Source organism: Acomys minous (assembly GCF_964271855.1).
Source record: "Acomys minous genome assembly, chromosome: 3".
Lineage (NCBI taxonomy): Eukaryota > Metazoa > Chordata > Mammalia > Rodentia > Muridae > Acomys > Acomys minous.
Window position 1 is genome coordinate 2,879,562 of NC_140485.1, and position 26,838 is coordinate 2,906,399.

Here is a 26,838-nt window from a genome sequence, read left to right on the forward strand (position 1 = left end):
GTTATATATAGAAATAGGGAGCTGCTACTACTGACACATTTAGCAAGTTTGGCTACATGTACTAGATTTTACGGAGAGAGATATGATAAAACCCAGAAACCTAAATCCATACTTGGTATTACATAGATTTAGATGACAAATCCTATGCTTGAGTCTAAAATATAACCTAAGTTATCAGAGCCTGCTATGACACGATACGCTCGCAAAGCAGGTACGAGATGTCCTAGATCCAGTACAGTGAAAGGAGTCTACTCCATTTCTTCCTGTCATATGACATCGGAGGAAATTCTGGCAGATTTCCATTTAAGGCCCCAGGTTGTACTGTCTCTTGAAGGAAGACAGGAAGTTGACAGAAGTCACACATTCCTGAGAGTGAGTGCTGTAATTCCCTCAGCGGTACAAATGGAAGAGGCTCAACAGCAAAGGCCTCGGCTGAAGGATAATCAAGTGTACAGCTCTCGGAGAAATGTCTGAGGTAAGACCTCAACCCTACAAGCTGATAAGCCAGCCCTGGCTTTTATTTAGTGACATGAGTGACATTTATCTGCCTTTCACTAGAACACCTAATCCTCCTGTCAAGGTGTGCCTTTAAATGGAGACCTGATTTCTGGTCAGAGTTGGCAGGCTTCAAATACAAATGTGACTGCCCTGGCTGAAATCCCTTATGGGAAAGAAGAGAACGCGAAGATTCATGAAATCCTCACGTGGCTTACGACGCCGACACCAGTCTGCCTCTAAAAGACGTTCCCTGAAGAGATTCTCAGTGTTAAACAGAATGAGTTACTTTTTGTTTGTTTGTTTTTGGTTTTTCGAGACGGGGTCTCTCTGTGTAGCCTTGGCTGTCCTGGACTCGCTTTGTAGACCAAGCTGGCCCCAAACTCACAGCGATCCGCCTGCCTCTGCCTCCTTAGTGCTGGGATTAAAGGCGTGCGCCACCACGCTCGGCCAGAATGAGTTACTAAAGGTTTACAAAACGAGTTTTCTCCCTTCCTGGTCGCTAAGCAGATATCTTCTCCTTACCTCCAAATTGCTTACCCAGACCAGCTCTGGAAACTGAAGATCAAGATGCTCTAAGAACATCTGGACCCGCCTAGCTCTACGCGAAGGATCTCCGAGGGACCCACGGTTCAGTGTCAGTGTCGGGAGGGGCTCTTCCGAGTGAGTTAGTATAAACACATTTAAAATTAAGTAACGTGAAGCACTGTCATCAGCTTGTAAATATTTACAGATCTGTTTCTCTCCTCTGCGTCTCATCCATATGTTCTGTTGGTCACTTAGTTCATTGTGTCTTACAGCATAGGACCCCAGGTCATGAGTGTGTCTGGCCCCCTCCTAAGTCATAAACACCTCAGCGAAGGTCTCCTTTGTCTGCTCTGTTTTGATAGAGGGACTCACTCTGTACCCGAGGCTGGCTTTAAACTCACAGCCGTCTTTCTACCTCAGACTTAAAAGTGCTAAGATTACCGACCTGAGCAGTCCTGTCTTGATGGAAAAATCTCCTCTATTGTCACTTTTGTTGTTTAAATGTTTTGTTTTAATCGTGTGTGTCTGTTGGGGGAGCGGGGTATGTACACACCTGCTGGTTCCCAAGGAGGCCAGAGGAGCTGGATCCTACTGGAACTGGATTCACACCTGCCTAATGTGGGTACTGGGAACTGAGCTTGGGTCCTCTGGAAGACCCGCACACATCTTAAGTTCTGAGCTATCTCTCCAACTTGTTTTTGAGTCTCACTACGCATGTCCATCTGGCCTGGAACTTGCTGTGTACACCAGGCTGGCCTCCAATCCACAGAGTTCTGCCAGCCTCTGCTTTACGAGTGCTGCGCCACCATGCCTGAGTCCTGTTTCTTCTTTGCCTTGGGTCCATTTGTGGTTCTTTTTTCCTTTAAATCAATTTTAGGGGCTAGAGAGATGGTTCAGCAGTTAGGAGCACTGGCTGCTCTTCCAGAGGGCCTGGGGCTTGACTTCTACCACCCACCAGGAGGGGAACAGCTGTCTGTATCTTCAGCTTTAGGGAATGCAGTATCATCTTTTGGCCTCAACGGGCATGACATATATGTAACGCGCAGACAAATATGCAGGCAAAACATCTATACACACAAATTAAAAATAAACAAATTCTTTTTTGTTTAAAGAAGCCAACTTACTGAGGCACACTCATTACTTACGTGTAGTTATACACATTAAAATAGGTTTCAACTGGGGGGCTAGCGAGACGGCTCGGTGGTTAAGAGCACTGTCTGCTCTTCCGAAGATCTGGGTTCAATTCCCAGAACCCACATGGCAGCTCACAACTGTCTGTAATTCCAGTTCCAAGGGATTTGACACCCTTGCCCCCATACCAATGCACATAAAATAAAATTAAATAAATTATTTTTAAAAAATAGGTTTCAACTTTGTTTTTGTTTTTGTTTTGTTTTGTTTTTCGAGACAGGGTTTCTCTGTGTAGCCTGGGCTGTCCTGGACTCACTTTGTAGACCAGGCTGGCCTCGAACTCACAACAATCTGCCTGCCTCTGCCTCCCGAGTGCTGGGATTAAAGGCGTGCGCCACCACGCCCGGCAGGTTTCAACTTTGTAAGCTTGACACATGACACGTGTATACTTGGAAACCATCACTAATCAAGACCTAAATAATCCCATCTCCCCACAAAAGTGCCTTGAGCTGTGTGCCCATTCCTTGAACGGAGCAATCACTGATGTGAGCTTTCTAATGTGGACCAGGTTTATTCCCCTAGAATTTTTATGGGGGGGGGGCAGCACTCTTTGTAGCCCTGGTTGTCCTGGACTCCCTTTGTAGACCAGGCTGGCCTTGAATTCACAGAGATCCACCTGCCTCTGGCTCCTGAGTGCTGGGATTAAAGGTGTGCACCACCACACCCCAGCCTTTTCCCCTAGATTTCAATCTAAAGAAAATCATCCACTTATGGTCTGTGTGGATTATTGTAACTGTGATTTTTTTTTAAATCTATCTATATTTCTCTAAATCAGTTTTGTATTTTAATTGTTGTATAGCATACCAGAAATTGTTTTCACATTTACCTATTGATACGGTGTTCTAGTTTTGTTACCGTTTCTGTGATTTAAAAAAAAAAAGTGACAGAAATCAACTTATCAGAGAAAGGGCTTTACTTCATCTGGTTACAGTCCCTCACTGTAGGTAACTCAAGGCAGTAACTTCAAAAGGCTAGTCACTTCACACGCATAGGCAAGAGCAAAGAGAAATAAGTGTGCACTTGCTCATTTGCCTGATTGTGCACAGTTTTATTTCTCCACTGGCACAGCTCAAGAATCCCCGTCTAAGGAATGGTGCTGCCCACAGCAGGCTTGGTTTTCTCTGGTCTACAGCCAATTAAAACAATCCCTTAGAGACATATGTGAAGGCCAACCCAATATGGACAGTCCTTCAGTGGGCTTTCATCCCAGGAGATTTTAGGTTGAATCAGATTGACAAAACTTGAGATATTTTAGTTTTATGGATTAAAACTGTTACTGGGGAAACTGAGGTTTCCTTCGGAGGTTCTTAGTCTTGTTAACAAAAAATAAAGCTGGGACTGGAGAGACGGCTCAGAGGTTAAGAGCACTGGCTGCTCTTCCAGAGGTCCTGAGTTCAAGTCCCAGCAACCACACGGTGGCTCACAACCATCTATAATGTTATCTAATGCCCTCTTCTGGCTTGCAGGCATATAAGCACTGTATACATAATAAATAAATAATAAATAAATAAATCTTAACTATAACTAACTCGGAAGGAAGCTTAGGAGCTGGGGCGTGGTGGCGCATGCTTTTAATCCCAGCATTCAGGAGGCAGAGGCAGGTGGATCTCTGTGAGTTTGAGGCCAGCCTGGTCTACAAAAGCGAGTCCAGGACAGTCAGGGCTACAAAGAGAAAACAAACAAACAAACAAAAACAAAAAACAAAAAAAGAAGGAGGAGGAGGAGGAAGCTCAGGGACAAATTGATTAGCCTTCCAGAGAAAAACAACAGATTATGCACACTGTAAATCTTGGCAGCTGTCTAGAGGAGGGAAGCAAAGCCGAAGAAGTGAGAAAGCCAAGCCGTTTCCACAAGAGGCTGACAAGCGATCCTGTAGCACAAGAGGAGGGGAAAGGGCTTCAGGTAAGATTCGAGAAAGACCAGAGTGCCTGAGAAAGCATGCTTGGGCTTTTTCCCAAAGAAAAAGAGGTAAAAGGGAAAGGAAAGGTTAAATAGGCAGACTGCACAGCCACACTGAGGAAGCTCTGCCAGCCACTGCCCTGAGGGAGAGGTGTGTGGGAAGGACCAGCTCATCAGCTCACTAAAGGCATAATTAGTCCTCCCTCCTTTAGCCTGTTTTTAGGTGCTTAAGGGTAGACATGGTCTGGTCAAGTGATCGTCAGGGTCACCATTGTTAACGCCTACAAGGAGGGGACAATGGGGTACCAGGTTTGAGTGTCTTAGAATGTCAAGACCCTACCCAGGACCACAGGTGGAACTAACATTTTATTCTTTTCACCAGAAGGAAGTAATTTTACCTTAACAAACCTCTACGAAGCCCAGGCAGGTCAATATGGTAATTTAAATTGTAAGTAAGGGCAAAGTTAGCATTTACCTGTCTGGTGTAAGGAGGTGAGGAAACGGGAAGCGAGTCCCAGGCTGATGACGAGGGAGAGGGGCGCATCCTGAACTGTTTCCTGTCAGCAGTTGTTGAAGCTCTGTAATCACGTAGGGACCAGACCAGGGGCCGAGCCCCGCGACATGCTTCTGGCGTTTGTGGCCTCCAGTCAGGGCACGCTGAGGACATTTCCGGCTTCAGAGCAAAGACATGAATTAAAGCCCTTATCCCTAAACTGCCCACCTCATTTGTATGTCCTCCTCTAAACAGGTAACGCTAATTGCCGTGAGGGTTGGGGGGAAGGGGCGGAGAGGGGGGCGGGGCGGGTTTCTTGCTGGGTGTGTCGACTGGAATGCCCCTCCCATGAGCCTAAGTGCGCCAAGTTGAATAAAACCCAGGTGAGGTGAGGAAAGGACGTCCGTCTGTCCGTGACTGGCCTTAGAGATGTGAGGGAAGAAGAGTCAAAGGAAAAGCAGTGAGGATTAAATTTGCATTGAGTAAATTGGGATGCAGAAAGGTTTAGGGTCCCCACTCTTAAAGACTTTCAGGCCTTGGAAGGAAATCAAGGAGACCCAGATAAGTCAAGAGTTGGGTTGTTACCGAACCATCTGAATGAGGATTGACTGTAGTAAGAGGAGATAAAGTTAAACAGTGTTAAGTGTGCACGGTCCAAAGATTAATACAGTCACTATTAAAAATGATAACAGACACAACTCGTGTCCACCTAAGAATCCAGAGATCTGTTTCCAAAGCTGTTTGCCAACAGAATGGTACATAGTGTTTGGTGTGGACTTGGACTGATTTTGTAGATCCTGAATTTTTTGTTTGTTTTGTTTTTTTCGAGACAAGGTTTCTCTGTGTAGCCTTGGCTATCCTGGACTCGCTCTGTAGACCAGGCTGGCCTCGAGCTCACAGAGATCCGCCTGCCTCTGCCTCTCCAGTGCTGGGACTAAAGGTGTGCGCCACCACTGCTCCTAGCTGATTTTGTAGACCTTGAAAAACAAAGGAGATATTAGCAGAATTATCAAAAACATTACAAGTATCATTTTGGTTACAGTTAGGAAAGGCAAGGGGTCAGTAATCTGCTGACATCCGGAGAGGCCAGTAACCACCTGGCAAGCCAGCAGCTCACACCCAGGGTTTAATGGGGAAGCCTTTAACCCTAGATCATTGGTTGTTTTTTGTTTGGGTGGTATTGGTTTTTCGAGACAGGGTTTCTCTGGTCTTAATTAAATCCTACTTTAGATTTTGTTTGTTTTATATTTTTACCAGTACTTTTAATCTTTGGTTATTTGGGTATTTAAAACCAAGTAGATAGCCAAAACTAACCTCACTTCGTTTTGTTAAAGGCACTTAGAGCCTCGTCCTTACTTGGGTCTGGCTTCTTTAAATTTTTCTTTTGCTAATTGTGCCAATTTCTGGGATGAGTGTGGGACTTTTTTTTTTTTTTAATTTTAAGTTTTTTCAGACAAGGTCTTGTAGGCTTTGCCTTTTCCAAACCTACTTTATTTGGGGCTCTTTAAATGCTTGTATTTCCCTTCCAACCCACCTACCCTAGATAGGAGAGAAAGGAGGTTTATGGGAACAGGAGAAGTAGACCTTGTTGAATTCAGTTCCTGAGAGCGACTCCCCTGGCGTAGCGGGCAGGGTTTCAGCTGGCCAGCAATTCCACCAAAGTTGCTGCTGGAACCTGGAGCAGCAGCTGGAGCCCGAGTGGTGCGATGAACAGCCAGATAATACTAAGACGCATCCTGTTTGGGGCTCATATATTCTATGTCCTCTCAGGGTCTGGACTAGGATGTGTTGCAGCTGGCAAAAACCAAGCCCCCCACGAAGTGGTTCCACTTCTAAGTGGATAAACATCACCTGTTCTCTCACAAGTCTGTTCCCTATCCCATACTTGGGATCAAACCAAAAACATATTCACATGCACTACAGGGTTTCTCTGTGTAACAGTCCTGGCTATACTAGACTCCCTTTTGTAGACCAGGCTGGCCTTGAACTCACAGCAACCCACCTGCCTCTGCCTCCTGAGTACCCGGCATTAAAGGCGTGCGCCACATGCCCAGTTTGTCGGGACCTTCTGTAGAGACCATTCCTTTCTGAGCTGTCTCTCTCCTTTGAAGAATGTACACTTGTCACAACAGTGATTCTCAAACTTCCTAATGCTGAGAACTCTTAACGCAGTTTCTCATCTTATGGTGACCCCCATGCCCATAAATTATTTTGTTGCTACTTTATAACTATAATTTTGCTACTGTTATGGATTATAATGTAAATATCTGTGTTTTGCAATGGTCTTAGGTGACCCCTGTGAAAGCATCATTCAACCCCAAAAATGGGTCTCCACCCACAAGTTGAGAACCACTGGGTTGCCAAATCATGTCTTAAAAATTACTTGTGGGGCTGGAGAGATGGCTCAGCGGTTAAGAGCATTGACTGCTCTTCCAGAGGTCATGAGTTCAATTCCCAGCAACCACATGGTGGCTCACAACCATCTATAATGAGATCTGATGCCCTTTTCAGCACTGTATGCATAATAATAAATAAATATTTTTTTTAAATTATCTGTTGTAAGCCAGGGTGGTGGCACACGCCTTTAATCCCAGCACTTGGGAGGCAGAGGCAGGCAGATAACTGTGAGTTGGTGGCCAGCTTGCTCTAGAGAGTGAGTCCAGGACAGCCAGGGCTATACAGAGAAACCCTGTCTCAAAAAACCAAAGGAAAAAAAAATCTGTTATATAAAGTTTGATGGAAACAGATTGTTAAGTAAACTTAATTTAGAACTCAAAATTTAATAAGAAGCCCAACACACTTGGTAGAAACTATAAGCAATTATGTTGATAAAACATACAATCTTTAAAAAGTGCTATTTAAAGAAAGCTGAAAGCACAGGCCTAAGTTGCTGCTGCTGCTGCTTTTAATCTTTAGATTCCAAGAATAGCAGAGCCTAAAAGTTGAACCCACAGATTAAGACGATTGTCTATGAAGGTGAAGTTAGACTCTGAAGCAGACGCCACAGTGTCTTGAGAGCCAGTCTGCTTTTCCAAGCAATAGCAACGGCTGTTGGCCACTTGTGAATTTTAGTGTATGAGTCATTGTGAACTCTGTTACCATGTCTTTGGCTCAAACAGCTAGGACTAATGGTTGTGTGGTAGGAATATGTATATATCTTTTTGCTGATGCTGGGTATTCATAAAGTCTGAACCTGTTGCCAAGTCATCACAGGTGAGATTTGAACTCATAAACTCAGTTTGCAATGGCTATAAGGTAATTCTGAGCAAGAAGTGGAAAACAAGGATGGGTGAGAAAAAAAAATGTTTTTTTGTTTGTTTGTTTTGTTTTTCGAGACAGGGTTTCTCTGCGTAGCGTTCGCTGTCCTGGACTCGCTTTGTAGACCAGGCTGGCCCCAAACTCACAGCAATCCACCTGCCTCTGCCTCCCAAGTGCTGGGATTAAAGGCGTGTACCACTACACCCAGCTGAGAAAAAAAAAATGTATATTTAAAAAAATCACCAGCAGCCAATTTTGCTTAGCAATATGATGATATCAACTTGAAGGCTAAACCTCATTAATAGTTTAATGCCATTTGTCACATTTTGCTGTTTCTCAAAACTGGCAACACCATCCTACAAACCTCTATACTTTTCTGAAATGAATCTTCCACAGGAGCTAGTGTGCCTCTTTGTCCCAATGTGGGTCTCTTAAATAGAGTCATTCAAGAAACTCAAATAAGAACTAAAACACGGGTCGAGCGCTTGTGTTATGCAAAAGCAAGTCATTATCTGGCTTGTGCTGCACAATGCAGGGGCGCTCCCCCACTCCAGAGTTTACAGGAGCACAATGGAGAATGCCTGAAATTAATTAGTGTTCTCAGCGTGCAACAAAGATAAGGATCCAGAAGCTTTTCTTGCAGTGAGTGGCAGGAACATGCTCCGATCTTCCTATCGTGGGATCAGTTGTTCAGTGTGAGCTGCCTGAGAAATCTTTACATTGATGGTGGTGGTGGGGGATGGGGGGTGGGGGTGGGGGGTGAGGGGGGGGGGATGGGGGGTGGGGGTGCAGGGTGAGGGAGGGTGGAATGTGATGACACCAAATGACCAAGAATTCTGTTTTCATAGCTGGTCCCACCACCAAAGGCAAATCAAATCACCCAAAGCTAAATAATAATAATAATAATAATAATAACAACAACAACAACAACAATAATAACAATAACAACAACAACAACAACTATATAAAGTGTTGATGGTGCAACTCCAGCTCACTGACCTCCTCTCCAGCAGCAGCGCCACACTAGGATACACCTGCTGCTTAGGAGGTGTGGCAGAGCCCTAGCTCAGGGTCCAGGTCACATGGTCTGATTTGAAGACCTGCTGTTGTGTGCCCGATAACAAACTCCTCCTCATCTCTGTTCGATTCTCCTAGCCCTCAAAAATGAAGGAGCTACACCAGTTTGCCTCCAGAGACCCTCCTAGGCCTGGTTCTCTGAGTGAGATGCTCTTTCACTTGTTTCATCTGAATGTGACATCTGTGACCTGCATTTAATATTGTTAGGAAGGAGGTCAGTTCCAGGAAGTACAAAACAGCAGGTTCCCTCCCTTGCCCCTCCCCCCACCCAAATGGGGCATATGGAACGGTGGGTGGACCATCTCAATGGCCTGAAACGGGATGTAAAACTAATGGTGGTGGTCAACTCCAGCTAGGAGCCTCAAACACAAGACATAAAGGACAGCGGGTAAGAGTGGCCCATGCTAGCTCGGTCAGCTTAAAGCAACTGCAAGACAGACATTTATGTAGACAAAGTCTACAGGGAAATGTAGCAACGTGCTGCTGCCCTAGATTTCAACTGTAGGGATACTTAAACCCCCACACATATTGTTGCTTCTTATATTTGTATTTAGAACAGACTGAATGCTGGGGAAAGTGGGCTTCTTGGGAAAGCATGTCCTTTCCCCGACAGCGTCGACCCTGAGGGAGACAGGGGGAGGCAACAACAAGGAAAAGTGTAAGTCCACAGACTGCCGGGACCCAGCAGATGACACTCCGCTCAGCCCACTCCTTTTCTGAAGAGTCTGTTCTTTGCGGGGAAGGCTTCCTGTGCCCCGTCCCTAGCTGAAGAGCTAATGGCAATTGGTGGCTGTCATTTTTTTTAAAAAGAGGATCTGATGGGGCATGGTGGCACACGCCTTTGATCCCAGCACTGGAGAGGCCAGTGAGTTCAAGGCCAGCCTAGTCTACAAAGCAAGTCCAGGACAGTCAAGTGTGTACACACGAAACAAAAATAAGCCTAAAAATATAAATAAAAAATTAAAACAAGCCTTTAAATTATGTGCCACTCGGGCTGGGCCCAGTAGTGCACGCCTTCAATCCCAGCACTTGGTGGGAGACAGGTGGATTGCTGTGAGTTAAAGACCAGCTTGGTCTACAAAGCGAGTCCAGGACAGCCAAGGCTAACACAGAGAGGTCTTGTCTCGAAAACCAAAAATAAAAAAAAAATTAAAAAAAATAAATCATGTGCCACTCTGTGCATCATTCCATTCTCTCCCATTTGAGCTGGCATTAGTGAGTGCCAGCCGTGTGATCTCATTTCTACAACTAAGTTCAACAGCGCAACACTCTACCTCAAAGTGTTTCTCATTCATGTGAGCGCTCTCTCTCTCTCTCTCTCTCTCTCTCTCTCTCAACCCCCTCTTTCTCCCTCCTACCCCCCCTTCCCCCTCTCTCTCCTCCCCCTCGCCTCTCCCTCCCTCTCTCCCTCCCTCCTTTCCTCCCTCCCTCCCTCCCTTTCTCTCTCCGCCCCCCCTCTGCCCCCCACACCCTCCCTCCTCCTTCCTTCCCTCTCTCTTATTCTCTCCTTGGCATCTCTCCTCCCCTCTTTCCTTCCCTCCCTTTGTTCTTCAAAACCCATCCACTGTGCTGTGCAGGAAGTTAGGAAGCCACAAGGAGAAACCGTATGTAGCTGTTCCTGCTGACATCTTGCTATACTTTGCTTCTGAAATGCGCCGAAAGTTTCGTGTGTTAACTGTCTAGCACCCAGTCCGTAGCACTGTTGGAAGGTGATGTAGTTATTACAAGGTGAGGCCTAGACATAAGAAATTAGGACTCTGAGCCGGCCATGGTGGTGCACTCCTTAAATCCCAGCACAGAGGACACAGCCAGGCGGATCTCTGTGAGTTCGAGGGCTGCCTGATCTACAAAGTGAGTCCAGGACAGCCAAGGCTACACAGAGAGACCCTGTCTTGAAAAACAAAAACAAACAAACAAAAAAAAAGAAATCAGGACTCTGGAGAACGTGCCTCTGAGGAGGATGTAGGAACGCTGGCCCATTCGCATTTCTCCCTCCTTGCTGCTTCCTGAACACCATACGGTGAACAGCCGTTCCACTGTGTGCTCCTACTATGATGTAAAGCCATGGAGCCAGAGCAACAGCACCATGCAGCATGTTTGGAAACTTTGAAACCATGAGCCAAAATAAAACCCTCTACTTTGTTTTTATTGTTATTGTTTTGGTGGTTTCTGTTTGTTTGTTTGTTTGTTTGTTTTTAGGTAGGGTCTCTTTGTGTTAGCCTTGGCTGTCCTGGACTCACTTTGTAGACCAGGCTGGCCTTGGACTCACAGAGATCTGCCTGCCTCTGCCTCCTGAGTGCTGGGATTAAATGTTGTTGTTTTTTAAGACAAGGTTTCTCTGTGTTATCTTGGCTACCCTGGACTTGCTTTGTAGACCAAGCTGGCCTCAAATTTACAGAGATCGGCCTGCCTCTGCCTCCTTGAGTGCTGGAATTAAAGGCACACACCACCATACCCAGCAAAATATCTACTTTGTAAGCTGATTATTTTAGGAAACAGATTAATGCACAAAGGCAGACTAGGCTGTATCCAATAGCCAAAGTTGTAAGTAATGAGAAAATTTCAGCCCCAGGCCTTTAAGATTTTCATCTGGGCCTCCAGGCCTCACAGACTTTCCGCTGTTACCTGTCTGAGCTCCTCATCTACAAGACTCCTGAAGTATATAGTTGTCTTGGATAAACAAGTTTGAGGGAAATTTATTTTTCAGAAATAGACAACAGAAACATATTTATGTAATTGTTATTAGAAGTACAGAACATTTTCGGCATTCTACAAAGTTCTTAGGGGCCCCCTTCCAGTCAGTTCCCCTACTGTCTCTTTCTTTTTCTTCTGCTAGCACAGTTAAATTTTTAAAAAAGATTTATGTATTTATTATTTATACAGTATTCTTCCCTCATGTGTGCCTGCATGCCAGAAAAGGGCACCAGATCTCATTATAGATGGTTGTGAGCCACCATGTGGGTGCTGGGAATTGATAGCACAGTTTAATTTTGATGAGTACAGAGAAGAGAGATCCTTTGAACAAAATACATTGTATTAGATAGCTTCAAAGAACATGAAGGCGATTGGTCCATGCAAAAGTGTCATGAGATAAAATCCAAAGATCCATGAGATGGAGCAGAGGAGGCTCCAGATAGGAAGTGACTGATGAGTGTGAAAATAGGCATCTAACATCAGCCTCTAGCCTCCAGTAGTGCACACACACACACACACACACACATGTGGAAACACACATGCCACACAGACATGCACATGTGAAGAAAGAGGAGGGGAAAAAAGAACAACTTAAGAAGAATCAATCTGAAATGCTAGAAACAGACAATGTGATAAGTTAAATAAAAAAGCGCAGCAGAAAGCCTCACCAACAGAACGCACTAAGGACAGGGGAGAACGTGCGAGGTTGAAGACGAAGCAGAAGAGCTGAATGCTCAAATACACGAATGGAACATGTGGGATCTTTGGGGTAGCATGAAAAGACCAAATCTGTAGTTATGCCCACAGAAGAAGGACAAGACTTCCATACCAAAAGCATAGAAAACATGTTCAATACACTGAAACAGAGTTTCCCAAACCTAGGGTTAGATGGGGTCCATCCAGGCATAAGAGGCACAGAGAGCACCAAGTACACAGGACCAGAAGCGTCAGAGTACAAAGCTGACACAAGAGCAAACATGTCCAGAAACGACCCCATGCACAATTGCCACACACACAGAAGTTACCTTGGAATAAGTTTAAGCAGTCATGTGAAAGAGCTTTGTACGGAAAGTCTTTAAACAACTCAGGAGATACCCACTAGAAGACGAAAAGACCTCCTCTGATCATTGGGTGGAAAAAAAATCAATATTGTGAAAATGGCTGTCTTACCAAAAGCAGTCTACAGACTCAGAGCAATCCACCTCAAGACTCTAATGCCATCCCTCACAGAAACAGACAAAAATAACTTTAAAGATTTATTTATAATCACGTGTATTTGGGGTCAGGGAGTCCTGTGCATGTGCACCTTTGGAGTCCAGAAGAGGTTGTCAGATCTCCTGGTACTGTAGTTACAGACAGTTGTGCGCTGTGGGTACTGGGTACTGAACTTGCGTCCTCTGCAAGAGCAGTAGTACATGGTCTTCACCTCTGAGTCATCTTTTCAGCTCCAAAATAACTTTAAAAGTTACCTGGTACCATAATATACCTCGGTAGACAAAGTAATCCTGAGGGGGTGGTGGAAAGCTGGAGGTAACATCATACCTAATTTCAAGGTATACTAGACAGCCACAGTAGCAAACGATACTATGGTAATGGCGTGTGTGTGTGTGTGTGTGTGTGTGTGTGTGTGTGTGTGTGTGTGTGTGTGCGTGCGCACACACGTAGTGAGAATTTTGGTTTCTTTAAAACCCAGTTATGTTACATGAATATGCTTTTGCTTTAATCCCAGGTGTGGGGTGAGAGGCTGCTTCGCAGCAGGTGATTGCGATTGGCCTCCTGTGCTCATAGGGGCGTGGCCTTTGCCAGCTTCAGAGAGTTTAGGTCTGAGAATGCTAGAGAGGGTGTAGTGGGGGAGTCCAAAGAAAGCCTGTAGCGGCGGCTGCTCTTGCTGCTGCCGCCCCGTCGTTGCTCGTTTGTGCTGCCGCGGTGTTTGCTATCGCATTTGCTGCTGCTGTCTTGCTGGACTGTGGGACTGCTGGGTACTGTGGTAAAGAAGACTGGACTCGCCCTAAGGAGCCCAATGTCCGTAATCAGCAGGATGTAGCTTACAGAGGTCTGTGCCCCCTTTTCCTCTCTAACCTTTCTTTCCTACCTAGTGTTGGAGGGTTGGAAAGGATTAGGGTGGAGTAAGGATTGGGAGGAGTAGAGGTATAAGAACCCAATAAAATAGATAAAAATTACACACACACACACACACACACACACACACACACACACACACATCAATGAAACAGATTAGAAATCAAGATGTAAACTTGTGTGCCTACAGCCATATGTATTTTGCTGTTATTTTCTTTTTCTTATTCTTAACGTTTTTATTTAGTTAAAATGTTTGTTATTAATCATTTTACCATATAGATACTCATTTTAATTGTTAAAATAATTTCATGACTATATACAATGTACTTTGATCAGCTCTACCTCCCGTTGTTCTCTGTTCTCCTTCTGCCTCTCCTGCTAAAGTCTTTTCTTTACAACTAGGCCTGCTCCTGCTCTCATATCTTCATGGATAACTCAGTAAGTTAGTGTAGTGAGAGTTGTCTCCATAGCTGGGCGTGGTGGGTGGTGCACGCCTTTAATCCAGCTCTCGGGAGGCAGATGCAGGCGGATCTCTGTGAGTTCGAGGCTAGTCTGGTCTACAGAGCGAGTTCAGGACAGCCAGAAGTACAAGAGAAACCTCGTCTTGAAAAAAAAAAAAAAAAAAGACCAGGGCTGAGAAAAGCACTCCTTTATGGATTGGCTTTTTGTTTGTTTGTTTGGGGGGTTATGGATTGGCTTTTTGTTTGGGGGGTTTGTTTTGTTTTGTTCCGAGACAGGCAGGTATGTGTCAGCACACCCAGATATATATTGTTTGTTTGCTTTGGTTTTGGTTTTTGGCCACACCCGGCCAGACTTAGGATTCTTTAGGCGCCTCTCGGTTGGTCTACATTTTGAAGCCGTGTTCTGTGTGATCTTGGGGTCTGTCTTGGCTGCTTCCCCAGCCCCTGGCTTGTACTGTCACCCACACTTCAGCTCATTTGTGCTTGCATCCTCAGCTGTTGCTTTCACAAATAGACAGACCACTAGCTTGTTGTATGAGAAAACTCTAGATACTTATGGGAAAAATGATGTGCTCATTTTGCACATCTGGTGGCTCATCCAAGCCCAAGGTGACTCAGCTCACAGCTGTCCTCGGGCTGAACTCTGGCCTTTGGAGATTCAGCCCAGCGACTACATCCTTACCGACTTTTGCTACTCTGTATTCACAGCCGGCCTAGGCAATCTGTTAAGTATCTTCAGTGTCAGCTAATGCGCCAAGTTCTAGGATTCCAGTGTACACTTTCCTGGTCCTGAACCTGAACGTTTAGTCACTACATGGCTCAGCCTCTCTGGAGATGTTCCTCTTTCAGTATCGAGCATGTGGCATGGTATCGAACTGTCAGTTGCCCTGTAACATTCCTTCTTCTTGGCAGCATGTGTCCAGATGAAGATGGTTTCTGGACACATTTTAAGCAAGCTATTGCTACTTAACCGAATGTGAGAAGGACCTCTCTTTTCTAGGACATCTACTTTTACTGCCTATAGCCTAGCTTGGCAACATAGATCCGAGTGGTACCCTGGCGATAGTGGAAGAGCAAAATGGAAAGAGCTTGGGTGACTGAATTCTGAAGTCTGTCTAAACCAAGTGAAGAGAGCCACCTGCTACCTTGGGACTAATTTGTGACTAGAGAGCAAACTTCACTAATCCCCGAGTCACTCTATTTGGCGTCCCATTCATCCTAGCAGCTGAGATCCCACTCTAAACAACTCACATTCAGGTGATCTCACTGTGAGTCGGTCAAGTGCATGAGGGCAGAGACCAAATCCGTCTTCCTGCATCTGGCCTGGTGTAGAATCTGGGACACCGCTGAGGAATGAGTGGTCGATTAAGTGACTACTGCACCATTGCAGAAATGCCAGCGAGAAGTGTTTGTGTGCTGAGACTGGATTCAGACACATCTGAAATAGGAGCAAGACTGGTCCTCAGCCAGAGTCCAGAGTCCAGACCGCATGTGGAACTGGTCACATCCTTGTGGGACTGGAGGGAGGAACGCTGTCAGATTTGGGTTGATTTTTATATGGTGGAAGTGTGCGCTTGCCAGTGCCAGGAAGGCCCTGCCAGCAGGACCCGAGTGCCGTTCGGTGGCCACTGTGGTGATTAAATGCAGCATACTGCACAGTAGCTCCCTAGTCCTTTTTCCAACATGTTCTCCTAGTTGAGTGGCTTTAAATTTGGGAAAGCAAGGGATGGCAAAGGTACTGTGCGTTCGTTTCATCATCTGCCACCACCTCTGAGTTGCCAACGTGACAGCTGGGGGGGAGTGAGACCAAACTGACTGGCAGAATCCATCCCATCTAATGAGCTTGTACACAATTAACAGTGTAGTACAGAGGCTCTGGAGGAACGTGGTTATCACTTGCATTCCAAGAGTGAGATGCGGACTTACCGGAGCCATCTGTCATCAAATATTAGTCTTTGTGTCAATGGCAGCCCTGGCCTGAGGAAACGAAAGCCATCAGTGGACGGAGGTACATAATGACACCCTGTCTTTCCAGAAGATTTACGGGGGCTACCTCAAGGAGCCGGAGATCTCCAGATGGTTTTGAAGCAAATGCATGCAACCATTACCTAAAGCAGTTGGACCTGAAAGCTTAGCTGCTGATTGCCAACGAGCCTTCCCATTGGACAAGTTCTGCCTGTCCCTTGAGTTAAGTCATTGAGTAATATTGCTCTTATCTGTCTGGGTTTGGGGCTGGAATTGTTGCAATAGTTTTTTTAAATGTGCTTCTGCCAGCTTTATCCAACCGATCCACTGAAGTCTGACTGTCACCAGAACACTTTGCTAGGGACACAGCCATTGGTGACCGGGGTATTGATGGTGGACACAACCATTGGTGACAGGGGTATTGATGGTGGATACAACCATTGGTGACAGGGGTATTGATGGTGGACAGAAGCTTGAGGATTAGATAAAAGCTGTCAGGATCTGCAGTTGCCTCCTTTTTGTCTCTGGTTGCTGTCTGAGGAAAAGATGAAGATGGAGAACCAGAGCCTAAGTGAATCTTGTCAATCAATAACACCGCTGCATGGTGAGCATAGCAAACCCTACGGTAATGGGAAAGTCAGTGAGGACAGGATGGCACGCTGATCACTTTAAAGGGATTTGAAAGTAGAATAACAATTTATTAAAATGAAACATTTGAAAGTAACCAAGTTCTAGTGGCAACAAATACAGGTAGGTACCAATGTGGGGCTTAAGGTCTCCAGCTAAGACTTATTTTCATAGGATTTATGCCTTGATAAGGTATGGGCAGTTACAGGGATGGGTTCCCAGGGACAGGATTCAATGAATCCTTAATTTTATTGGTTTACAGCATTCACCTTGGAATTGGGTTTCTCTCTTGAGAGCAACTATTGTAGGACATATGCCTAAAAAGATGTGAACAAATGTCAGTGAAAGTCAGGATAGCACTGACTTGGTGAACCAATGTTTTGCAAATATGACTCAAAGTTGCACCAGCAGATGTTGGGGGCGATAGGCCAAATGGCTAATGTTCAGCCATCTTGTCAGAGCCTGCTCCTTTAAGTCTCTGTCTTTCCCAGAGCTTGCCTTTCACCAGAAACTAGCTGACCCTGTTGTGGGTCAGCAGTTAGACTAAAGACAGATCAAGATGGGGCAACCCTGTTGTGGTTTAGCAGTTAGACTAGACAAAGAGGGAGCCAGATACCCTGTGTGGCAGGACATTATGACCCTGCCTGGAATTCCCTGTGTTTTGAGAAAAGCATGTAGCTGGGTTGCTATAGCAATATGCTTCCCTGCCTTCTGACTTATAAAAGCTGCTGCCTGACTAATAAACTTTGAGAGTCTGATCAATACTTCAGACTTGCATGCCTCAGTTTCCAGAGTTTAGTCCCTGGACACCTAACAGCAGCCGGGCGTGGTGATGCACACCTTTAATCCCAGCAATCAAGAGGCAGAGGCAGGTGGATCAGTGTGAGTTCAGGGCCAGCCTGGTCTACAAAGCAAGTCTAGGACAGCCAGGGCTACACAGAGAAACCCTGTCTCAAAAACAAAAACACAAACAAAAATCCCCACAACAACAACAACAACAAACTGTGGATCTAAAGTTGTATGTAGTACCTATGTTTACTTTCTGGAGTATTTGTGATAACGGTGTCAGATCTAAGTTCTGTTCACTGCTAACAGGACACTCCCTGAGTATGTGTGTTTTGTTTTGCTTTTAGGTTTTTGAGACAGGGTTTCTCTGTATAACAGCCCTGGCTGTCCTGGCCTTGCTTTGTAGACCAGGCTGGCCTTGGACTCAGAGAGCTCTGCCTGGTGCTCTGGATCAGCAGCCCTGAGTCTCTCTCATGCTAGGCAGGTATTTACCCTTCAGCTGCTCCCCAGCCTGGCTCACATTTCTATCCTGCAATCTCACTCGAATGATTTCCGTTTCCCCCTTAACACCTCCTAAACCTAGAAGAATATGCTTATGTTGGGAATTACACAGAAGCACAGTGGCAGTTTGTCTGAAGACTTTATTTCTAGCATGTAGCAGCTTATGTGTCATAACAATCATCAAAATCATCAGACGTGTCATGGTCTCTAGGGCGCAGGGCAGCTTCGATTTCAGAGTTGCTGTCATCAGACTCTCCCCAGAAAGCTGAAAGAAAAAAGCACACTGTTAATTTTTGTACTCTATGGGTTTTCAAAACAGCAAGGAAAGTGCTTTGTTGGAGCACTGGCCTGCTGAAGGTCTAACAGCACTGTGTCACCTGTACACATTATGTACTTTATGCTATGTTCTTTGCATTGTTCTAGAGCAATCCTTGCAGGGTTCTCTTTTTCCTCTTTCATTATGTCCAACTCTTTATTATAGGGTGGACTTTAAAACCCAGGTTACCTGGAATGACACCATCCCACTGTGGCTGCCTCACTCCTATCTCCCTGTTTGTTTTTGTGACTGGAGATTTGAACACCTATCATTTTATGTGGGAGGCACTCTTAGAAACCATGGTGAGGGGAACGGGGCAGTGACCCAGGAAGAGAGGAAGCTGGTGAGAGGTGTGGGTGCTGGCAGTGAACCCCTGGGGTTCAGTCCTTCCGAGGATCTTCTGAGCGACTGCGCAGGGCTTTCATAGTGCTGTCCAGTGAAGAGTAAGACAGTGTTTACTGACCCATTATCTCCCAACCCTAGCGGCCGACTCTCTGGATCTCTGCAATGGCTGGATATACTTGTGTGGCAAGCAAAAGCCCTGGGGCAGAGATAGAACTGTCCTGTAGAAGACCATGGGCACACCTGCCAGTTGGAACTGAGGTGACCTCTAGGCAGCTGAGAGGGTGTGGTAGGGCATCAATAGCATCTTCTGCCTTGACAATCAGATAACTTCATCCACAGTGACTAATCTGGTAACTCTTAGATGGCTTCTTTATAGGACCCCAGCTGACCCTTTCCCAACTTGCTTAGAATCCTATTAGTGTCTGCACGTCACTGCACAAATGGAAGCTGACCAAGGTGCGCATCTGGCCACAGCCATGGCATCCGTGCTGGTCCAGCTCAGTTACACTCAGGCACCTGATTCAGACCTGTGCTCTCCATTACTACCAGTGGGGGATGGGGAGCGGGGACAGAGAGCAGAGCAGAGAGCGCAGGGGTGGACGTCGTGCGCCAGTGTTCCGTGGAGGAGAACTGGAGCACCGCTGTGGGCTGGGTGTGCAGGACAAAGAGGAGCTCAGAGTTCCACGGAAAAAGAAAAAGAACATCATACAAAAGGAACAGCATGAGCAAGGGCACAGAGGCAGCAGCCTAGCAACGTCAGAAGGGGCTGTGTCCTTGCGAGGAAAGAGCAGGAGCCAGCAATCCCACTGGAGGAAACTTATATCCTGTGCTGCAGTCAGTGAGAGATGCTGGGAGTTGTTAGGTAGGAAGTGAACAGAGCAGGTCAAGCTTAACATGGTAGAGAACAGGAGGGACTGGACGTAAAGGAATCGTCAGGGCTGCTGCAGAGTCCTGCCAGGCATGAGGACAGGGAAGGAAGTGGGAAGCATCTGGTAGGCAGACAGCACCAATACTGATAATCAACTCCAAATCAGCTGCACTAGCCCTAGGGCCCATGCTACCTTCAGTCCTCTCCCTGAAGGGTTTGTTCATAGGCAGCTGTGTGTGTGAGCTGTCCCTGGGCACACAGGACATGCCACAATCCCCACATGAGGGACGCAGAGGACAAATATGCAACATAACTCTTTTGGTTAAGAGAAGAAATAAAAATTGGTGTCTATTTCTTACCATTCGACTTTATAGTGGTCACTGGGTCCCTTTTGCTTTCATGCCTATAAAATAAGAAAGTGAACATTGACAGCCGGTCTAATAGTTTTACAATGGGCTGTTTGGGAAAGAAGTGGTGGTGCTTATGGTAAGGACAGACATTTTATATTTCCTTCCCGGGCTTAAAAAGCATTAAAAAAAAAAAAGGCCGGGCGTGGTGGCGCACGCCTTTAATCCCAGCACTCGGGAGGCAGAGGCAGGCGGATCGCTGTGAGTTCAAGGCCAGCCTGGTCTACAAAATGAGTCCAGGACAGCCAAGGTTACACAGAGAAACCCTGTCTCAAAAAACCAAAAAAAAAAAAAAAAAAAAAAAAAAAAAGAAGAAGAAGAAGAAGAAGAAGAAGAAGAAAAAGAAAAAGAAAAAAAGGAAAAAAAAAGCATAAAAAAAGCAAAAAGTGTCAATGCTTGAGGTGGCCAGAGACATCTGCTGAGGGAGGCCAGCACTGCCACAGCCTCAGCAGCCTCCAGTGTGACCCCTCCGGCAGCCCCTGCCCTGGGGCGCCCTGTGTGCTGTGGCTCCACTAGAGGGTGGTCACAGCAGCGGGAGGCAGAGGCTGATTCCTGTTCAACAGCCCTCTGGAAAACACTATGTATGAAGTGTCAATGCTTTTAAGCAAACTCTAAGAAGAAAAACCTGGAAAGAACTCAAAGTTAAAGTACTTAGGCCAAACCAGCAACAGCAATGCTAACTGTTTAACAGAGGCAGCCACAGTAAACACACTGTGGGAAACAGCCAGTGTTCTGTGGCACCCACGTTTAGCTTCCATGTATCCACTAATACGAATGCGGGTGTCTCTGGCTTTGGGTGCACACACACCGGCCTCCTCCGCTGAATACAAGTGGGCAAGACAGTGGCTCCTTGGAGTGGACTTTCTCAGTGTGCCTTTTGAAGGCCTTGTGCAATTCCGTGAATTTAAAGAGCCCTTCTGGGAGCATCACTTACATTTTGTATTGTACCTAAATTCTCCAAGTCTCATGCTGAGGGACAAATGGTCAGTGGAGACATTAGAGGAGAAACTTACTTTTGCTATACAAGGTGTCACCATTGCCCTCTCATGGCCTGGGCCCTGTCCATTTGATGGGGGAACCTTGCAAATTCATGCCCCCTTGGTCCAAGTCTTGTCAATCTATAGATTTTACATTTGCCTTCTAATACTGCCACCACAGTAAAACAGGTTCTACAAAGGGGCCACTTCCCGTGCTCTACAGTATCTCCCAATACTCCCGAAGGGGCCAACTACAGTCAAGCTACTGTGAGGGTGAACATCAAAAAAGTGAGCCTCAATCAATCATTTTTTTGTAAAGTATACACAAACACACACACGTACACACACACACACACACACACACACACACACACACACACACCATGCGCGCTGTGATCCTATCCACCTACTGCTGTAACCTGGGTACTAGATAGCTGGGCTGGTACCAGGCGGCAGAGGCAGGTTGTAAGAATGCAGGAGACAGGTGGCCTTTAGGTGGCTGTGGCCTGCATAGTAAGAGGCACAGGGAGAGGGTCAAACCTGTCACTAGCTGGGGCTGAGAGGGCAGACAGCTTGGTGACAGAAAGGGCTGAGAGCTGCAGGGTCCCCACAAGGCAAGGTGCTTCTAGTTGAGAAAGGACATTTCATGCCCAGACTGAGGAACGGGATGTGGCAGCTGCATGTCTTGATGCACGAGCAGAGGCACAGGGGCAGGCCAGGCCAGGTCCCTGCAGCTTCAGTGACTACTCTGAGCCCCAGGAACAAGGCCAGTGTACAGCGGTAGCCCTACGTGCCTGCTTCCAAAGCAACTTGTAGTCAAACTCACCATCCTTCTAGTGTGGCCCCCCAGGACAGTCCCTTTCCCCATCTCAGCAAGTGGCATCCCCAGCTTTCTGGTCCCCCAATATCCCTTACCAAACACCATCAACACCTATGCCATGTTGGCCTCCTGGTAGTTCCCACTGCGCTCACCAACTCCGCATGTACTTTCTGTACTTTCACCACCCTGGCTCTTGCCTGGATGTTTGCAATGGCTTTTCTGATGACACCACATCGAATCTGTCCCTCTATTTGCCACCTTCCACTCGACAGCAAAAGTGATATGCTAGACATATAAATCTTACATTTTCTGATGACCTCTTTAATAACTTCTCCATTGTTTTTGGTATAAAGTGTTTTCCAGGGTGGCTCCCAAGCAATGCTGGGCTTCCTAGGTCTGCGTCCCCATGCCCGTCCACGGAGTCCTCATTAAAGCTGCCATTTCGATCCATTTCCTCTGCTAACTGGTAGGCTACTCCTTAGTACTTAGCAATTAGCAAGGTGGAATGAATAATCGAAGCTTACTAAGCGCAGGCCCTGTCAATGTTCAATAACACAAAATGTGACCTGCATGTTTCTGATTAGCATGTGACTTCAGAATCAGGCTGTTTGAGTTTCTTTGTCTTCTCTGCCAACAAAGTGGGACATATCCAGGGGAGAAAAAAGGAAGAAAGAAAAGAAAAAGAAAATGCCGCCCACAACGCTGCGAATGTGGCCAGGGCCGGCCGTGTGAATGTCTTCCACGCAAATGAGTGGAGTGTAACCACTCAAGTCCTCAACACCCTGTGAACTGAGGCAGCAGCAAGGCCAGGCCCCACCGTGCGGAGGTGACCCACTGAGCATGCCAGGCCCCACCGTGTGGAGGTGACCCACTGAGCATGCCAGGCCCCACTGTGCGGAGGGGACCCACTGAGCATGCCAGGCCCCACCGTGCGGAGGGGACCCACTGAGCATGCCAGGCTCCCTCTCGCTTTGGTACGCTGCGTCTCCATGAGGCCACTTGAACTTACTTCTCCTGGTTGCTCTGTGCTATGCTGTGTGGCTCTGAAGCGTTTAAACCACCAGGAGCAGGAAGCCACATCAGTGCCATGTGAACTCTGAGGTTCTTAATTGTCTGTTTTATTAGACTATTTACAAGAACTATTTTGTAACTGCACATGCTACAGTTCATCACTGAGAAAGGGGGAGGATGCTCTCAAATGTTCCACCCTGGTGTCTTAGGAACAACCGTGTTCTCTGTAGAAACCCCCTGCTAGAAACTGATGTTGCACTGCAATTCAAGGTCAACTCTTATTACATACAATTTTTAGGGTCAACATTTCTTTCATAGGTCTCACCAAACTTGTAAAGAAGCCTGAGAGGCACAGAGGACGGTCTTTCCTTGGAGTGCTAAACAGAGCCAACTTGTCAGTCACAGAGAGAAAAGTAGACATGAATTCCGTCTTTCAGAGTAAGAAACTGGGTTTTAAGATCCAGGCCCCACACACAGGTTATCACGCCATCAAAGAGCTTGCCAGTGGACTGCCTAATCTCCACAAGTGGGAAAGAAATGCTTCCAATTTGTCAGGCTGTAGTTGGCCAGGAATTTCTATAAAGAACTAGGAAGTAAAAAGTTCAGGCTTTGTGGGCCAAATGGCCTTTCACAATTACTCAGCTCATATAAATGAATGGGTGTGGCTGTACCTCAGTGAAGCTGCGTGTGGGAACACTGGCACTTGAATTTCATGGACTTTCACATACCATGGGGCAGAACTTTTCTTTGGGCTATTTTTGTTGTTGTTTGTTTGTTTGTTTTCAAAACAGGATTTCACTGTGTAGCCTTGGCTGTCCTGGACTTGCTTTGTAGACCAGGCTGGCTTCGAACTCACAGTGATCCACCTACCTCTGCCTCCCAAGTGTTGGGATTAAACACATGCACCACCATTCCTGGGTCTTTGGCCTATTTTTACAACCATTTAGAAGTATAAAAACTTTGGGGCATGGTGGTTAATCCTAGCACTCGGGAGGCAGAGGCAGGAGGATCACTGTGAATTCAAGCCCAGCCTGGTCCACAGTAAGTTCTATGACAGTCAGAGCTACACAGAGAGACTCTGTCTCAAGGGTGGTTAAATGAATAAGCAAAAAGTAGAAGTATAAAAACCACTCAGTTCATCAGGTGTGGTGGCACACTCCTTTAATCCCAGCACTTGGGAGGCAGAGGCAAGCGGATCTCCATGAGTTCGAGGCCAGCCTGGTCTAGAGAGTCCAGGACAGCCAGGGCTCTATGTAACAGAGAAACACTGTCTCGAAAAACCAAAACCAAAACCAAACCAAACCAAACCAAACCAACCAACCAAACAACAACCACTCAGCTCATACATGGTACAGAACCACTTCTGGCTGTCACTTACATAGCCTTTTACAGATCTGGGACGTATCAGCTTAGAGCTTCCAATACTCAATTCTGCTCACCATGTGCCCTGGGCCAGTTCCCTACCTCTCTGAGCATCAGTCTGCCTGCCTATAAAATGGGTCAGCAATGCATTCCTTCTAGTGTTCTGTTAAGTTTACAGATGGTCCCACAGGAGAGCCTGTGTGAGGTGGACTTGAGCAAGCAGAGGCATGGCATTTTGTGGCACATTTGGATGAACAAAGGCCCCAGTCATGCTGGCATGCAGGTATGAAGTCTAAGTAGAGATGGCAAATCAGGTACCAAGCAAAGGAAAACTCAGGTTTAGGACAGAGAGGAGACAGGCTGAATACACATTTCCTTCTTAAGGAGCCACAGGTAGGAGCACTGAGCTGACTCTGCTTCAGCTCCTTCCTCCAGGAGCCACCATGACACCTGGTCTGTTTGTCTGCTCACTCCTTCCTCCAGGGGCCGCCATGACACCTGGTCAGTCTGTCTGTCTGCTCATTCTCTAAGAACAAGCACATGGAATGCAGTGAGAACAAGGCGTCGGGTTCTGAGCAAGGGCAGCAGGGAACAAAATCCCAGGCACCTTCCAAGACGAGAACAAGATCCCCTGGGAACTAGTCCTCAGAGCAACAGTGCAGAGCGTGGTTTTGTTGCTCCTGGAAGATGCAGTGGATTGAAAGTGCTGAGGGTTCAGAGAGAATGGTGCTGTCGTCACTGTAGCGCACAAGCAGACGGTCTCATTAAGTGACGGCCTCAACTGCAACACGAAGGGAGGAAAGAAGCAGAAGCAACACACTGAAGGATCCACGAGGGCAAGATGCCACCCAGCACTTGAATCACCTCCCGAATTTATAAACACTCAGCACTGTAAGATGCTGACAATGTAGGAGGTGGAAAACTCCTGCAGCTGAGAAGCCTGTGAACCAAAGAACAGGTCAAAACTGGAAGCAGTGAAAGTGTAAGACTACAGTGACACAGCGACCAGGCGAGAGGGTGCCTCCTGGTAAGACAGGATTCCTATACGGTTCCCACTAGATTACAGGTGACCTTAATGAGCCATTATTGGCCATTTCAGAAAGGACTGTGCAGATATAGGCTGTCTCCCAAAATAATCTGTGCTTCTTGAGGCAGACAACTCCAGGAAAGAGACCATGAACACACATGGCCTCTTACGGCTGCAACACTTTCCTCATTTCCAGGCCGCTGGCTTGTATAAAGGGTTGCGGCCTCCCTGCTCTCAGAGCCCTTAATTTCCTTTGCTGTGCATACTAATAAACACAGTGTCTTATTCTGCCTTCTGCCTCAGAAACCTAACAGCAAGTGCTGCAGAGACTGGGAATTGGTGTGAGAACAGGGCGGCAAGTTCAGGAGCCGGCAGGCAAGTCTGCGGTGGAAAGGAGTCTATGGGAGGACCCAGCCCACTCTGGGCGGTGCCGCTCCTGGACTGCGGTCCTGGGCTGTCTAAGAACGCAGGGTTGGCCACGGACAGTAAGTCTCTAAGCTGCGTTCCTCCGTGGCCTCTGCTGCAGGCCTGTCTGCAATTGTGGCCTAGGATGTATAACCAGATAAATGCTTTCCTGCCTAAGTTGCTTTGGTCATGGTGCTTATGAACGCAAACTAGGACACTCACAAAATTGGAGAATCTAAAAGAAATAGATGTTTTTCTAGATAAACTAATTGTGATGGCAGAGATTTCAAGGTAGCCTCACACTGACTATGGCATGTGGCTGTGGCTATTAGTTGTCAGTCTTCTGTGGACCTTCCATGAAAAGGAACACGTGGGGCAAGGAGAAATACAAAATGTATACCGTGAGGAGAAAAAGAGCCTGAGGAAAGCTGATGCCTGAGCCAAGTTCTGTACTCAGGAGAGGAAGCCCGGTGCTTAATGGCAAGAAGGGAGTGGTGGCCTCAGGGCAAGACCTGACTCAGCTAAGCCACCCGCTTGTAAAAAGGAATTAGAGGAGCCCTGAAGGAGTGAGGGATCCATCCACAACAGACAGCTGGTGCAACGTAACTGAAAGCGGGGCCGAGTTCCAGCCCAGCAAGCAGGAGAACTTGGCAGCTTTGGCCATGTGGCTCTGGCGCAGAGTCAAGGATAGAAGAAAAGGGGTTGTGGAATCTCTCTCCACAGCTAAAGAAAGTCACTGAGGCCAGATGCGTGTTAGGGGTGACCGTGCAAGGAGGCCAACAAAGGCTGTGAAGGTGAAGCTAAGATTGTATTGGAGACTCCCAAGAGGTTGTAGATGCCAGATTTGTGGCATACCTGCCAACAAGAGCTTCAGATTGAGTGTAAGACCAGCCCAAGAGAGAGAAGTGTGCTGCAGTCAACAACCCCGAAAGGAGTTGGAGATCTGAAGAGCGCTCTGACATACACACGCGAGTGCAGAATCTGAGCGCGCCCTGCTGGTGTTTGGTCTGGCTTTGGTCCAGCATTTTCTCACTGTGCTCCCTTCCCTTCCTTTTGGAACAGTGATGTATATATATCCTGTGCCATGGTATGTTAGAAGGTATGTGATCTCCTTTTTGATTTTGATTTTGATTTTATAGGAGTTACAGTTAAGAGATTGTCATGAATCTCAACAGAGACTTTGGACTTTTTAAATAGTGCTAAGACTGTGACAGACGATGGAGACTTTTGAAGTTGGACTAAATAC

General features: G+C 46.6%; 1 protein-coding gene and 1 long non-coding RNA gene across 6 annotated transcripts in view; one reads left to right on the forward strand and one right to left on the reverse strand.

The window, feature by feature from the left end:
- Nucleotides 1-18,174: 18,174 nt before the first annotated feature.
- KIZ (kizuna centrosomal protein) overlaps nt 18,175-26,838 on the reverse strand; it is a 103,924-nt gene continuing 95,260 nt past the window's right edge. For all 5 annotated transcript variants that reach the window (XM_084776137.1, XM_084776134.1, XM_084776136.1 and 2 more), the window contains 2 exons: nt 19,943-19,986; nt 18,175-18,319 (listed from right to left, as the gene is read on the reverse strand). In XM_084776137.1, coding sequence (XP_084632263.1) covers nt 18,216-18,319; nt 19,943-19,986 — 148 coding nt within the window. In that variant the 3' untranslated portion in view covers nt 18,175-18,215. The remainder of the gene's footprint in view (nt 18,320-19,942; nt 19,987-26,838) is intronic.
- LOC311594454 lies at nt 19,995-25,479 on the forward strand. The gene is made up of 2 exons (XR_014778095.1): nt 19,995-22,253; nt 23,117-25,479. It is a non-coding gene; the product is annotated as an uncharacterized lncRNA (long non-coding RNA).